This window comes from Bacillus rossius, chromosome 3 (assembly GCF_032445375.1).
Source record: "Bacillus rossius redtenbacheri isolate Brsri chromosome 3, Brsri_v3, whole genome shotgun sequence".
NCBI classification, from domain to species: Eukaryota; Metazoa; Arthropoda; class Insecta; order Phasmatodea; family Bacillidae; genus Bacillus; species Bacillus rossius.
Genome location: NC_086332.1, coordinates 56,194,009 through 56,207,239, shown reverse-complemented (window position 1 = coordinate 56,207,239; position 13,231 = coordinate 56,194,009). Strand labels below are relative to the sequence as shown.

The 13,231-nt window shown below is 34.4% G+C and overlaps 1 protein-coding gene across 2 annotated transcripts in view; it reads right to left on the bottom strand.

The window, feature by feature from the left end:
• Positions 1–13,231, bottom strand: part of LOC134530715 (N-terminal kinase-like protein) — a 73,787-nt gene that overhangs the window by 30,064 nt on the left and 30,492 nt on the right. For both annotated transcript variants that reach the window (XM_063365822.1, XM_063365823.1), the window contains exons 8-10: positions 10,266–10,363; positions 1,579–1,671; positions 45–180 (exon numbers count right to left, since the gene is read on the bottom strand). In XM_063365822.1, coding sequence (XP_063221892.1) covers positions 45–180; positions 1,579–1,671; positions 10,266–10,363 — 327 coding nt within the window. The remainder of the gene's footprint in view (positions 1–44; positions 181–1,578; positions 1,672–10,265; positions 10,364–13,231) is intronic.

Sequence of the window (13,231 nt, the reverse complement as noted above, 5' to 3'; positions counted from 1 at the left end):
TGGCCTTGTCAACAGAAAATACACTGCACACTCCCGCCGGTTACCTGCGCTACGTGCTGGGGGGAACGGGTCGCGCATGGCCCGGATGAACGCTGAGATGAGTACCTTCTGCCTGATCTGTGGGTGCAAGTGTTGAGCGATCTTCCCCAGGCACACCGTCGTGTTAGTTCTTATGCCACCCTGCAATAAGAGCCTTCTGTGATTCATTACATGGCAAAAAATATAGATTATGAATAACTACTACTGTGTAAACACACAATAATATGTAGTTATTAAATAAGACCAGCATTGGCATTTTTCACTGGTTAGAAAACAGTTTGCTTGTTCAACCACCTCCTATGTTACTACATTTACAAGAAGCTAAGTAAGTTGGCTGCTGTCAAAAGATGCAAAAGTTGTCATAGATCAACATTGTTGAAGTTATGGTTAGATGCTAAACAGATAATCATGAAATAAAAAACTCGATATGTATCTTCAACCGATTAGGCGATTACTATTATATTCGTATAGAACATTGAAACATTGTTTATTATTTTTAACCTGCTAAATTACTTGTGTTCAAGAAACATTAATGTATGGAATACTAGTCCCTTTGTTCTGTTGAAATTGTCCAATTTTTACTTATTCAGTGATTGAAACCAGAGCAATTTAGTGTTGCAAGAACAGGGGTCTGGGATTTCATCAGAGGCTCACAAATCAGGCTGAGTTTTAACCAGAACATTTTAGTTATTATTCCTATGATAGAAAAGTGAGATGAATTAAACAAATATCTTGATATTTAAAATAATGAATAATTTTCAAAGTGAGGACTCTCGTTGATTTTTGTGTCCATCATACTGGCAGCTAATATAGTTTTTGTTGCACATACTCTTAATTTTATCCGGATAGTTGGAATATTTTAATTTCAAGGTCTAGGTATTTCATTAATTAACAACTGAAAATATGTTTGATTGTATGTCAGTTGATATCACAATGATATATGTCTAGTGTTGATATAACTTAAATTATATTAATAAATCCAGACAAGTAACATTTTAAGTTTATTTTATTTTATTGTGTCTGAAAGCCCAATGTTTTAAGCTTATCAGCTATTTTAATAGTAAAATGAGTTTTGGTAATTTTTGTTCCAGTGACAATAAATGTATACCAGCATCTTTGCTCACTTGGTAAAATACTACTTGAGCATTGTTTCTACAGAAACAATGACTCAAGCTCCAATATTCCAAATTTCATTAAATTTATGTGAAGTGTCACATAAGTGCAAGTAGACATTTAACACAGCATATTTTTCACACTGTAATATAAGCAACTAAAAGTGGACTGTATGTAATATAAATGAGGGGAAAAGAAAGGTAATGGAAAAGGTAATAGCAAGAAGCATATTGGAAAGAAATGGTAATGTAAGCTACAGAGTACTGGTACAGGCAATTTCTGAGAACATGGAAGTAAGGATGAGATGGTTTGGAAACAAATGGTTACCAAAGAAAAATGAAGGACTTGGAATACAGAGGCCAAGGAAGAGACAGGAACAGGAAACAAAAGATGTGTGGAACAGCATAGAACAATCGTTAATGTTACCTGATCATCTTTGGCTTGGAGTCTAGCAAAATGTCGAAGAACTTCCACATTCAAGTTGTTGTAGTTTAATTTTGGAGCAAGATGGACAACTGACTGAAATCAAAAAAAGAGGGAAGTCAAATTGTGCAAAACAAGAGAGCCATTACAAAAAAAGACACAGAAAATTAGAAAACAATGACTTTAATAGGTAATGATTAAAATGTATGAGTCTACAGCCAGAGCCAATGGGAAAAAAAACAAACTGAAAATTGTAATTAAAATTATAGCTTTAAAGGTTATGAAAAGCCAACCAACTGAGAATGGGTAGTGCAGCCGGAAGAAACAGCTCCAGCAGTATGCAATACAATCTCGTGTTTGCTCTTTCATGTTTCTCATCAGAACTTCACACCACCTGCTTCTTGCTTCTCGCTAATGAATGGCTACGATAAGAAAGCCCTTGTTTGTGTTAAATTGATCACTACTGAAATATCACGGTATTAACACTGGAAAGGCCTGCAAGCCTGTAAGCAATGACATTTTTCTTATTATTTATGTCTAGATCCTGTATGTGATTTCGGTTGCCAAGAAGTATGGTAAGAAAAAAAATTAATCATGTAATCACGATCATTTTTAACAAAGGGCCAGAATTTAAATGTAGGTAAGCAGTAACACTTTTAGGATCACTAGTTTATGATTATTGGTAATTTCATGTAAAATAATCTATTTTAAGTATTTTAAATAGTAATTATTATTAAAATTTAAAGTGGTGCCCAAATAATCAAATAACCAACAAAGGCCATCACTATACTTAAAGAGAAAATACAACGATACTACCAACAAAAAACACATACATACAAAGAATACATTATTGATTAATCACATAACAATTATCTAAAATAAAAGAGAAAAATAGATATAAAATACATAACAAAAAAAAAATCAAACCAACAAAAACTACAGCAAATAAATAATCAAAAACACTTTAGTATATTCAAATAAAAATATATATATTACTTTTATTTTAGTAAGTGCATATCATTTAATCAATATCCTTTGAATGTAAAAATCTTTTTAATGAAATTTAATACCTCATACTTACAGACTTGAAAAAATTGAGGTTATTTTCTTTTAAACACGGGGAGGGCATGACTCGGGAAATTCACTTTGGGATGAGACTTGGTGGCAAGTCAAAGAGTGTTTTCTCGGAACTGGCTGGCCAGTGCACTTTAATATTTATAGTAAAAAAAAAAAGTAAATAATAACCTACTGCTTATAATTAACATCACATAAATTATATTTTATTAATGTCTTATCTTACTACATTTAATACTTAAGGTGCAGAAAAATTCTGTCAATGTTAAATTTAATCATTAATAGAAACACCATAGTGGATTCTTAACACTGGCTTCTTTCGGGCTTAGCGTTATTTACGAGAGATTTTCTGGTGCCTCTTTCGTATGAGAGATACATGTCTCCTTTAGCAAAAAAGGAAGCAAGAGATATGAATACAAAAATAATTGAGTTTTGCCACTGCAGATTAAAAATTGTAATTCAGAAATCAAGTGTATAAGTAACCTGAGTTTTCTCTCTCACTCCCCCCATACATTCCAAAGTGTTATCCTGTTACATCTGTCACGGCCCTGCTGGTTCCAGAGGCAGTTAAAAGTGGCGTAAGTGACACAGTTTAGATGCAGCACTTGTAGTTTTTCAACTAAAATCTTACCATAGCTGACATTGGGCAGAAAGGATTTGGAGTTACAGCTAAGGTACTTCAAAACAGCTAGGCATTTGTAGATTAGCCAATAAAATTAAAATGGCTAAAGATACAAAAATATTTGGTAGAGAATTTGTTTTATAATTAAATTTGCAACAGTTTTATTCTATGCATTTTTCCTTCTATTATGCACAGTTTTCGGGATACTTTTGGCGAGAGTTGTGAAAATATAACATTCATAAAAAAATAAGAGCCCATTTTGGTAGAAATTTGTGTAAAAAATTAACAAAAAAAATTTGTTGTCTGTAAAGTCAGTTTACGGATGATAGTTTAACGTGACGTCATAACAAAACAATGATGAAATGATTGCATACTTTTATGAATAAAATTGAATGATTTTTATTTTAATAATAAAAGAATAAATACTTGACATTTTACTAGTAATCAGATTTTTAAAATGCAAGAATAATTAACCTTTATTGCCGAAATTGTTGTTGTAATAAGCAATGAAAACCACATTAACTTTTCACTTCACTTTATAAACAGTCGACAAAACAGTTCACGTGAAGATGACTTGTAATTAATTTTAAAAACTGGCATTTAGCTATAAAGTTTAAATATAATTATGAACAAGTTTTCATATAAATAAACTGTATTCAAATATCTATCATCATTTATATGAATCACCATAATTTTTTACTCAATTGTAACATAACCTATTATTACTGCACTCACCGACAGAGTAACGGAACACAGTGTAACGGAACAATGGGCGTAACGGGACACAGCGTAGCGGAACAATGAGCATAATGGGACACAGCGTAAGGGAACAATGTGCGTAACGTGACACTTTTTCGTGCGTGCAGCCGGCGTTCATCGATTTATTAGACGTTGTAACGTCAAAATTAGAAAATCGTGTTTTAACTTCAAAGCATCAGAAAGGACTTTATTGTTCTAATTTTATGGTGATCGCGAATTTTCAGGTCTCTACTCAGAGTTTATGTTAAAGGGGACTGAAGAGCTTCATGAAAAGTTGTTCGCTTGGGAATTATTGCAACGAAAATCTGTTTTATTTAGCAAAATGACTATCATGGAATTGATCAAGAACCAGTTTGAGGCAGTATAACATATGAGGTCATCTTACATTGGTGGTAATATTACAGTTAAAGTCATTTTAAAATCATGTCACTCATGTGTTTGAGATTGCCCTACATTCGAGGTTGCTATACTTTAAGAAAGGAGCACATCCAAAGAACAGCTTTGGGTGGGGTGGGGGAGGAAATGTTATGTTAATAAAAAGGCTGATACTACATATAAACCCAATGAAGGCAGAGGTTTTTATTAATAATCGGTTTCACGAACCAAGAAAAATTCAAGTAGACTTAAAAAAAAATGACAATACATAAAACAGAATTAAAATAATTTTTCTTAATTTGAGTTACCACGTGTCCTGATCACAGCTATTTAAAATTTGCAGTAAAATCAATTTCTGTGTGCACTCATTTTTTTCTCCATCAACAAATGTCAGAAAAATGTAAACAGAATATATGGTTGCAAAATAATCAACCTACTACAAAAATAAATTGGCAACTGTATCAGGGTGTATTCCATTAATTCTAACTGCCTACAAGCCTTAAAAAAAAAAAAAAGCTAAAGGAACACTCCCTATGAATATTTCTCATTATGGTGTGCTTGTTTACGCTTCAAAATATTTTCCTTCTTAAATGTAATGTTAACCTCAAATGAATGGTGGATACAAGCACAAAACAGAATTTTACATATTGGTTTTCCGTAAACTTCACAATAATCTGTTATTTGTGATTGTGTCAGAAAACACGGCACATCTGCATCTCATGTTCCAAAACAATAAAAAAAAAACACTTTTGATAGTACAGTAAACTCTCGATTATCCGGTTTTCGGGTTATCCGTGCTTGATTTTTTTATGAAGCTGTAAAAAAAATGACGGGGTGTAGCTACGCCGGGCTGCGCTGCGTGTTTTTTTTTTCTGCTGTGTCAGAAAGCTATTTACCTGACCCTTCAGACCAGGGCTGCAACTAGAGTCTCTGGCACCCGGGGCATGAATGGATTCATGTTCCCCCCCCCCTTCCCCGGTTCTTTTTTTTTTGCACATACCACACCAATAAAGCGGGGGGGGGGGGGGGGGGGGTCATAGGGGCCCTCCCACGGAAAAAATAGTGCTATTTAAGCATTTTCCATACCTACATGTAACAGTTTCTGTGCTACTGTAACTTAAATGCATGAACCCACTACCAGTTATAGTAGGAATTACAATGCAAGCCGGCGATTTCGGCGCCCCCCACAGCTCTGCGCCCGGGGTGTATGCCCCGCTTGCTCCCCCCTAGTTGCGGCCCTGCTTCAGACCCTCGTTCCCCCCGCCATCTTCACCCGTCAATTTGTCACACTTTAAACCAAAAAGGAATGCCTTGACTGCTGCTTCCCGCTCAACTCCCCCCCCCCCCCACCTACTTTTTCATTTTCGTTTCAAGCGTTCTTTTCACAGCGCCCCGCCACGCTAAAAAAAAAAAGGTCCCTCTACCTTTTTTACCTTCCCACACTCCTGACGGCTGGAAGAGGCATTTTTCAAGCAGTTATTTACATCAGTTCTTCCAGGCACATTTGTTTTTGTAATCATGTCTGGTAAAAGGAAACGTAAAGTGCTGACAATAGCAGAGAAGTGAGAAGTTGTGGACAGGTTAAAAAAAAAGGAGAAACTGCCGAGAAATTGGCACAGGAATATGAAATTGGAATCCAAACCGTACGAGACATTAAAAAAATTGAAGAAAAACTTTTGCAGTTTGTTAGTAGATTAGACAGTGTGGCAGGGCCTTCTAAACGTAAAAGAATGAAAACATCTACCCACGCACACACACGCAACGAGGTCTCACACACGCACAAAAGGAACAGGGCTCTTGTACTAGAGCTGTAGCAAACCGTATTTATTTGTTACTGAGTAACGGGTGCGGCATCTAGTAACGAGTAACTAAACGTTACACACGAATGCATTTCGTTACTCGCATCTTTCGTATGTTTTACGCATGCGTGGGCTTATTCGTTACGAAGAACGATGTTTGTTTATTAAGAAAAGTATAATTTGGAAATTCGTCGTCCAAGTTTTTTACTGTTTATTAAAGGTATTGTGTGTGTGTAGACAAAGTTTTAGATTTGAACAGAAACAACGTAAGAAAGTATTTTTTACAAATTATAAATATGTATGTTTTTGTTTTTTATTATCGCGTATTTTCACGTTTTATGTTCTTATCTTAAAATATATATTATAATAAAGCCGCTCTAATGAGATTTAATTGTTTCTTGGTTAACAAAAGCTGTTAATTATCAAATATTTTTAATTGTTTATATTCGATTTATTTTTATTTACGCGACATCATACTGTACGCGTACGAAATACGACTCGATTCGTTGCTGTTACATAACATAGCATGTGCCATGTTATGCGGTATCAGAAGTAACGAGTAACGATACGAAAGTAACGAGTACTAATTGTTATAGTAACAAATACATACGGGTAGACATTTTTTCGTTACTTTTACACCTCTATCTCGTACACACAGGGGTGGTTGGGGGGGGTCAGAGGGGGGGTGGTTTAGGAATTTCCCCTCTACCGGCCGAAGCAGCCAGTAACAATAGGAGGGGGAGGGCTTCTTGTAACCACCGAGCGAGAGAGAGAGAGAGAGAGAGAGAGAGAGAGAGAGAGAGAGAGAGAGAGAGAGAGAGAGAGAGAGAGAGAGAGAGAGAGACAGAGAGCCTTTGTTTACTGCGTGAACCTTTTTTTCCTTCCAACTAACGGTATTTTTCCTTGTTTGAAGATGACATTTAAATCACTCTTTCTTACGAAAGAGCCAACAAGGAAGCACTCGTAATAACCAGATTAGTTTAAGATTACTATTTACGTAGTCAAACTGACGGTGCATTTCAAAACTCTCGTAACTTCGAAGGTCTCGTAGTATCCCATACTCGTAGTTATGACTGTAAAGTGCATCCTAATTTTAATAGGCGGAATTAACAAGAAACAATATATTGCCGCGCGAGGTAGATAAATAAAATGCAATAGCTGGAAGGGGAAAAAAGGTGTATAATATTGTGCTGTGGTTCAGACACTTATTTTGTAGTGACCCCCGGATAATAGGTCGTTAAAAGGGTGGAGGGAGATGCTGAGTTGAGACTGCCGCCGCTCTCCCTCCCGTAGCAATAAAGGGGACAGGAGAAGGATGGCGGCAACACAGTGCCAGTATTGTTTACGGTCCAATAAGCTGCGACACGGTATACAAAGCCTTTGCTTGTACTCATAGAATTCTACTGAAGAGACACTCTTTTGCCAGTAAATAAACCATTTTTAAGTGGTGAAACGGATTATCCGGGTTTTTCAATAGGCATTCAATTATCCGGGCATCGGAAGGTCCCAATTAACACGGATAATCGAGAGTTTACTGTAATTACAACCTCAGAGTTGTACACTATGCCAAACAGACAAACCATCTGTACCTACAGCAGCATGCCAATCTTGGTTATGAAAGTTCATATCTATACTAATGTTATAAAGCTGAAGAGTTTGTTTGTTTGTTTGTTTGTTTGAACGTGCTAATCTCAGGAACCACTGGTCCGATTTGAAAAATTCTTTCAGTGTTGGATAGTACATTTATCGAGGAAGGCTATAGGCTATATTATATTATCAATAACATTAGGGATCCTTACTAAAAGTCCAATTTAGAATCAAATGCATTGGAGGGGGTTAGATACAACATGCAGTACACGTACAAAGTGTGTGTTGACAATGCCGCAGGCACTATAACACGCACTAGATGCCTTATCATTCTTAATTTTCCCATACAAGTAAAAAACACCCGTGTGATATTAACAACGAAGCAATCAGTACCCTCATAAGAGTTCAATTAGTATTTAAATACTTTTTATCACTTTAAATCGCAAACCTAAACTATTGTTTTTTTCCCCTCTCTTTGTGTTTAATTTGTTTTTTTATTGCCCCTTTTTTCAAGTATATATATTTTACAGACTTGAACCTTCACAGTAATGTTCCTTATGTTACGCAGGATGACATTTTCCGAAAATTAGATCCCATGGGTGGTTAAAACCAGGCAACAGTGGGTACTTTGTCTGCATGAGAACAGGATTTTGCATTGTTCATGCCTTCTGCGTCTCCATGCCAACGGGCATCGCGCGGCAGTGGCGTACCCACAAGGAGGGGCATGCATAATGAGCGGCGCAAGAGTGATCTGCCTGTAGACTGCCGTAGCGAAGTACGGGTACATCAGTTGTACTTTGCGTGCATGAGTCGGGAAACCATCGGTGCTATTCATTTTGTCTCCGGTACATTATACAGCATTGTAATACATTTTCACTGAATTTTTTTTTAATTTACCATTACTGTAAATGGGAGAAGTAGATTTTTTTTTTTTTCATTAGTATAGCCGTGCGAAGCCGGGTCGGGCAGCTAGTACCTAATACGTGGTGACAAAGGAGGTATAAAACGAGTTGGTGAAAGTGATTCTGATGTAGAAGAAAAATTCATTTATTACTTTTTGGTGGAGGGGACATCCAAAAGAAGGGGTCAGCCTGATATTCAGGTTAATACAGTAAGTACATTTATTTAACGCTGTAAAATTATGAACCTTATGCTCAATCACATAAAATAATGTGTGTTTAAACTTATTAAAAAATTAGATTCAATATTATTTTGTTTCAGTATTTTGATGTGTAACAACTTAGCTCTCGATATAAGGCATTTGGTGGGAGTAATTTTGTAAATGCAACGGATGTCAAGGAACGTAAATTTGTAACAACCACAGTGCTGCCATCTGTGGTGGATGGCGCAAAACAAAGTTCATAAAGACAAAGTCCAGCATTACAGTATTAACTGTTTAGTAAAATTTAACAAGATGGGCAGTATGTTAATAAAATTACTTGTCAAAAAGGAGGTCCAAAGCCGGGGTTTGGTATTTTTTGAAGTCTTTTTTGCCTTTATTGGAGCCGTTTCATTACATAATTTAAAATTTTGGTCAGATAATTGAATGATTCAATAGTTGACGTAACTGTTCCGGCAGCGAATTCTAGCGGCAAGTGCGGAAAACATGTGAGATTCACATTCAAAAATGAAGGTGAAAACACATTGGTTCGTATATTTATCACACTCAGCATTATTTTAATGAATTATACTTTAAATTTTATCAGAGTTCGTAATATAAGTATATTTGCAGCATAAGAACATATGAATTTGCTATTTACAAAGGTTAGATGTTACACATCACTAGCGAGTACTGAAAGACTTGTTCACATTAAAATTTTTAATAAAAATACTTAAATGGTAGGAGATTATTTAACTTTATCTCTAACAGTTGACAGTCAAGATACAACTGATTCCTTGCTGGACATTTCAGGATCTAAAATTACATTAAAAATCAATTTTCAGTTAGTTTCTACAGGAAATTATTCATAAATCAAAAACCATAACAAAAGCATTTTATTGTAGGGCATCCTAAACCAAAAGGTTGTATGTATACGATGATTAACATTTAAGAATTGAAATTGTAGATATTCTATTTTCCTTAAGGAAGAAAAAATTGACTCATAAAAATTACAATAACTTCATATAAACCAAATGAATGTTTTTAGGCACTCAAATAGTCATTAAATATTCCCACAACTCAACATTAAGTATCAAGGATAGAATATAAAATAAAAATTAATATAAAAAGTTAAAAGTTATTTTGAGCAAATTTGATTTGACATATTGTTATGGGCATTTTCATTTACTACCATTAAACATTTCATGCAATTCCATGCGGTATCTGTAAATTTTTAAATTCCAGATAAAAAAATAAAATTCCGAAAAGAGCAGGCCAGTCTAGTATTAATAAACTTAATTTTTCAGATTAGCCTATGAATAACGGAAAATACATCATTCTTGAAAGCACAAGAGACATTCGAGGCTTAGCTTACCTTTACCGTCTGTTCCCTGATGGTGGGATTTGTGTCCATAAAACCATTTACAATTTGGGGGAAGATCTGGTCATTAACTGTTACTGCCTGTAGATGACCTGCAAGTGAATAGGAATTTGGAATATATAGTAAAGTAAAAAAAAAACCAACTAAAGTCAATCAATATTAGGTATTTGCTGCCCTTCTCATCCCAAAAAAAAAACATTCAGACATCAAAAAACAAAAATGAGTCTTTAACTACATCTTCACGTGACGAGACAAATTTCTTGAAATATGTTACACGCGGAGAAACTAACTCTATGATACATATTATTCTATAAAACCTTATGCAGCAAATCAGTTTCAGAAAAACTGTAAATAGAAAGTGATTCATCAAGCTCCTTTTTTGTATCATTTAGAATTATTTTGGATACACATGAACATGTGGTGCCAACTATACATGGCATTGAAATCAAAAAAAGAATTTATGAAATCAATATCTATTCCAATCAAGCCAAAAAAAAATCTGAAAACATAAGTCTTGAAATGCACCAGCTGATCACAATCAAAGAACAAAACCAATGAGACAATTAATCTGTGCAGTAACCTCTGGGCAAAACCAAGCAGCAAATTACATATAGTGCATGACATTATGAAAAAAAAAATGTGACAACAAAATGTAATATTAAAACTATCATTAATATGTGTTTGTGAGTTTAGAGAAAAAGGAATTTTGGATTCTACATGGACAGATACATACAACACTTTACCCATGAAATTAGTAAGTCTGACGCAAACTGGTATTCTTGTAGTACACTACGCTGTTCATCATGTCTGCATCTTCTGTTAAAACGTTGAATGATGCTCGCTCTTCTAATAAGTGTAGTTTGGTACTATGATCTCCGTAGTTGGTCTGGTACTTCTTAAATGATCCTGTGCCTCAAAGAACAGTTTATATATCACTTATATACACAATCTTCTATTAAATGTTGTAATCTATAGTTTGAAAACCACTATCACGGATGGCTCTTGATTAACAATGTGTCCCCTAGAAAGTAGTGTTGGGCCGATTCCTAAAATATACCGATTCCGATTCCATTTTCGATTCTTAAATTAAAGGGTCGATTCTTCGAATCCGATTCCTTAATTTTTATCTGACAATGTTCAACAGAGTAATATACTAAGAAAAAAAAAAGGTTGTTTATGATTTTAAAAATGTAATTATGTTGTGTTTCATTTTCTGTGCAGAAATTAACATTATATACAGCTTATATAATGTTAAAAAGTATGTTCATTACCATCAAGTTACGCTACCTTGTATTTCTAGCACAATTTGGCCTTTTAACCTTGCATATAGTTAGACGAAACACGTGTTCAAACACTGCCAATAATCAAAGATGTCTAATGACTTAAATTGTAAATAATGTTATAACTTAACAAACTTTAGATACCTTACATTATCAACTCAATTAATTAATTGTAAAAAAAGAGGGTTTGTACGGTTAGGTTAAGAATTTTATTTTCAAGCACAACTAAATAATGATCCAAATAAAATGTCAATATAACCTCGTTTATACATATTTCAAGGGACCATGGCGAAAAAAAATAAAAAAGGGAAATGTAAAAATAAAACTTTATTATCTCATTATGATGGAAATGACAAACAAATATGCACCACACTAAAATAAAATGTCAGAGATGCTTACGTTTTAATATATTACGTAGAACTTAATTATCTCACTTGGTGAAAAGAATAAATCCATCCAGTCTTGCAGTTCCTCACAATCGTAAAGAGAAAAAAAATTTTCGGTTCTTGAGTAAGAAAGTTCTGTGCAATTTTTAGCATCTCAAAATTTTCACATTTTATGGTGAGATTTTCTTACACAAAATATTTAAACTCTTCAAATAATCGCGTGTTAACATTTAATTCATTTCAGAAATTTATCGGAAACAATTCTGTTAAACTAACACAACTACTTTCAAAAGATTGTTTATGTTTGCCGTTTGGTAATAAAAATTTACGAACGTTTCCGCAGCAATGTTTGGAACTTCAGTCTTGCCAACTGCCTTTCCAAAATATATCTAACGTAAAACGAGCATCGCTGAACACGCACAAGAACGCCGATTTAAAGCAATTTGGTTATGTTGCTTTTAAACTTATTTTAATATGGTTGCAATAATCCACTGTGAATTTGGGTAAAATTTCATTCAAAAATTATTTCATTTTAATTCTTTAAAGTTTAATGTGTAGAGATGTTCACGTTCACGTCACCAAAGATTTTGTTCATGGCCGTATGGTTTACCATGGCAGGTAGCACAAAAAAAAAATTAGGTTGTTTAAGGCCCTGTCACACTGTCAAATTTTAGCTTCCAACACCTTCCAATATATTGGATCCAATATCTTTGAGGGTTGTGACGTCACGTTAAACGTCACTATCGCAGCCATGTTTATTTGAGAGATTGAATGTCTAGAGTTTCCTTCAAATATTTTACGTATAGGACTGGTTCTAAAATATGTTGGATGTTGGATGGGATCAGCCAATCAGAGTTATCTAAAATAAAGCGGCCGCTTTTGTTTCCGTTTCCGAAGTGTAATAGTTTATATATCAGCAATGGCGAATGGGAAATAAATGCAGTAATTGAATTAATACTATTTTATTTCCTGCTGGAATAATTGTTATTGTATATTTTCCTCCAATTGAATCTGTATGTACGGAAGTGCAGGTTAATATATTTGACTAAAAGAAGTTACTGTAGTTTTGGAATATTATGGTCCTTAAACCAGAAAACATCTTCTATTCAACTTACGATCATTATTTGATTGCTATACCAGTTGTGCTTATGTTCAGGTATTGTTGATACACTTAATTAAAACAGCAAGCATTGCGTACAAAATGTGCCATCAGGAATGAGGTATCAAAACTAGGATATGCATTTCGGAACTTTTACCTACAAATCCAAATGAATAACACCTAAAATAAATTTTA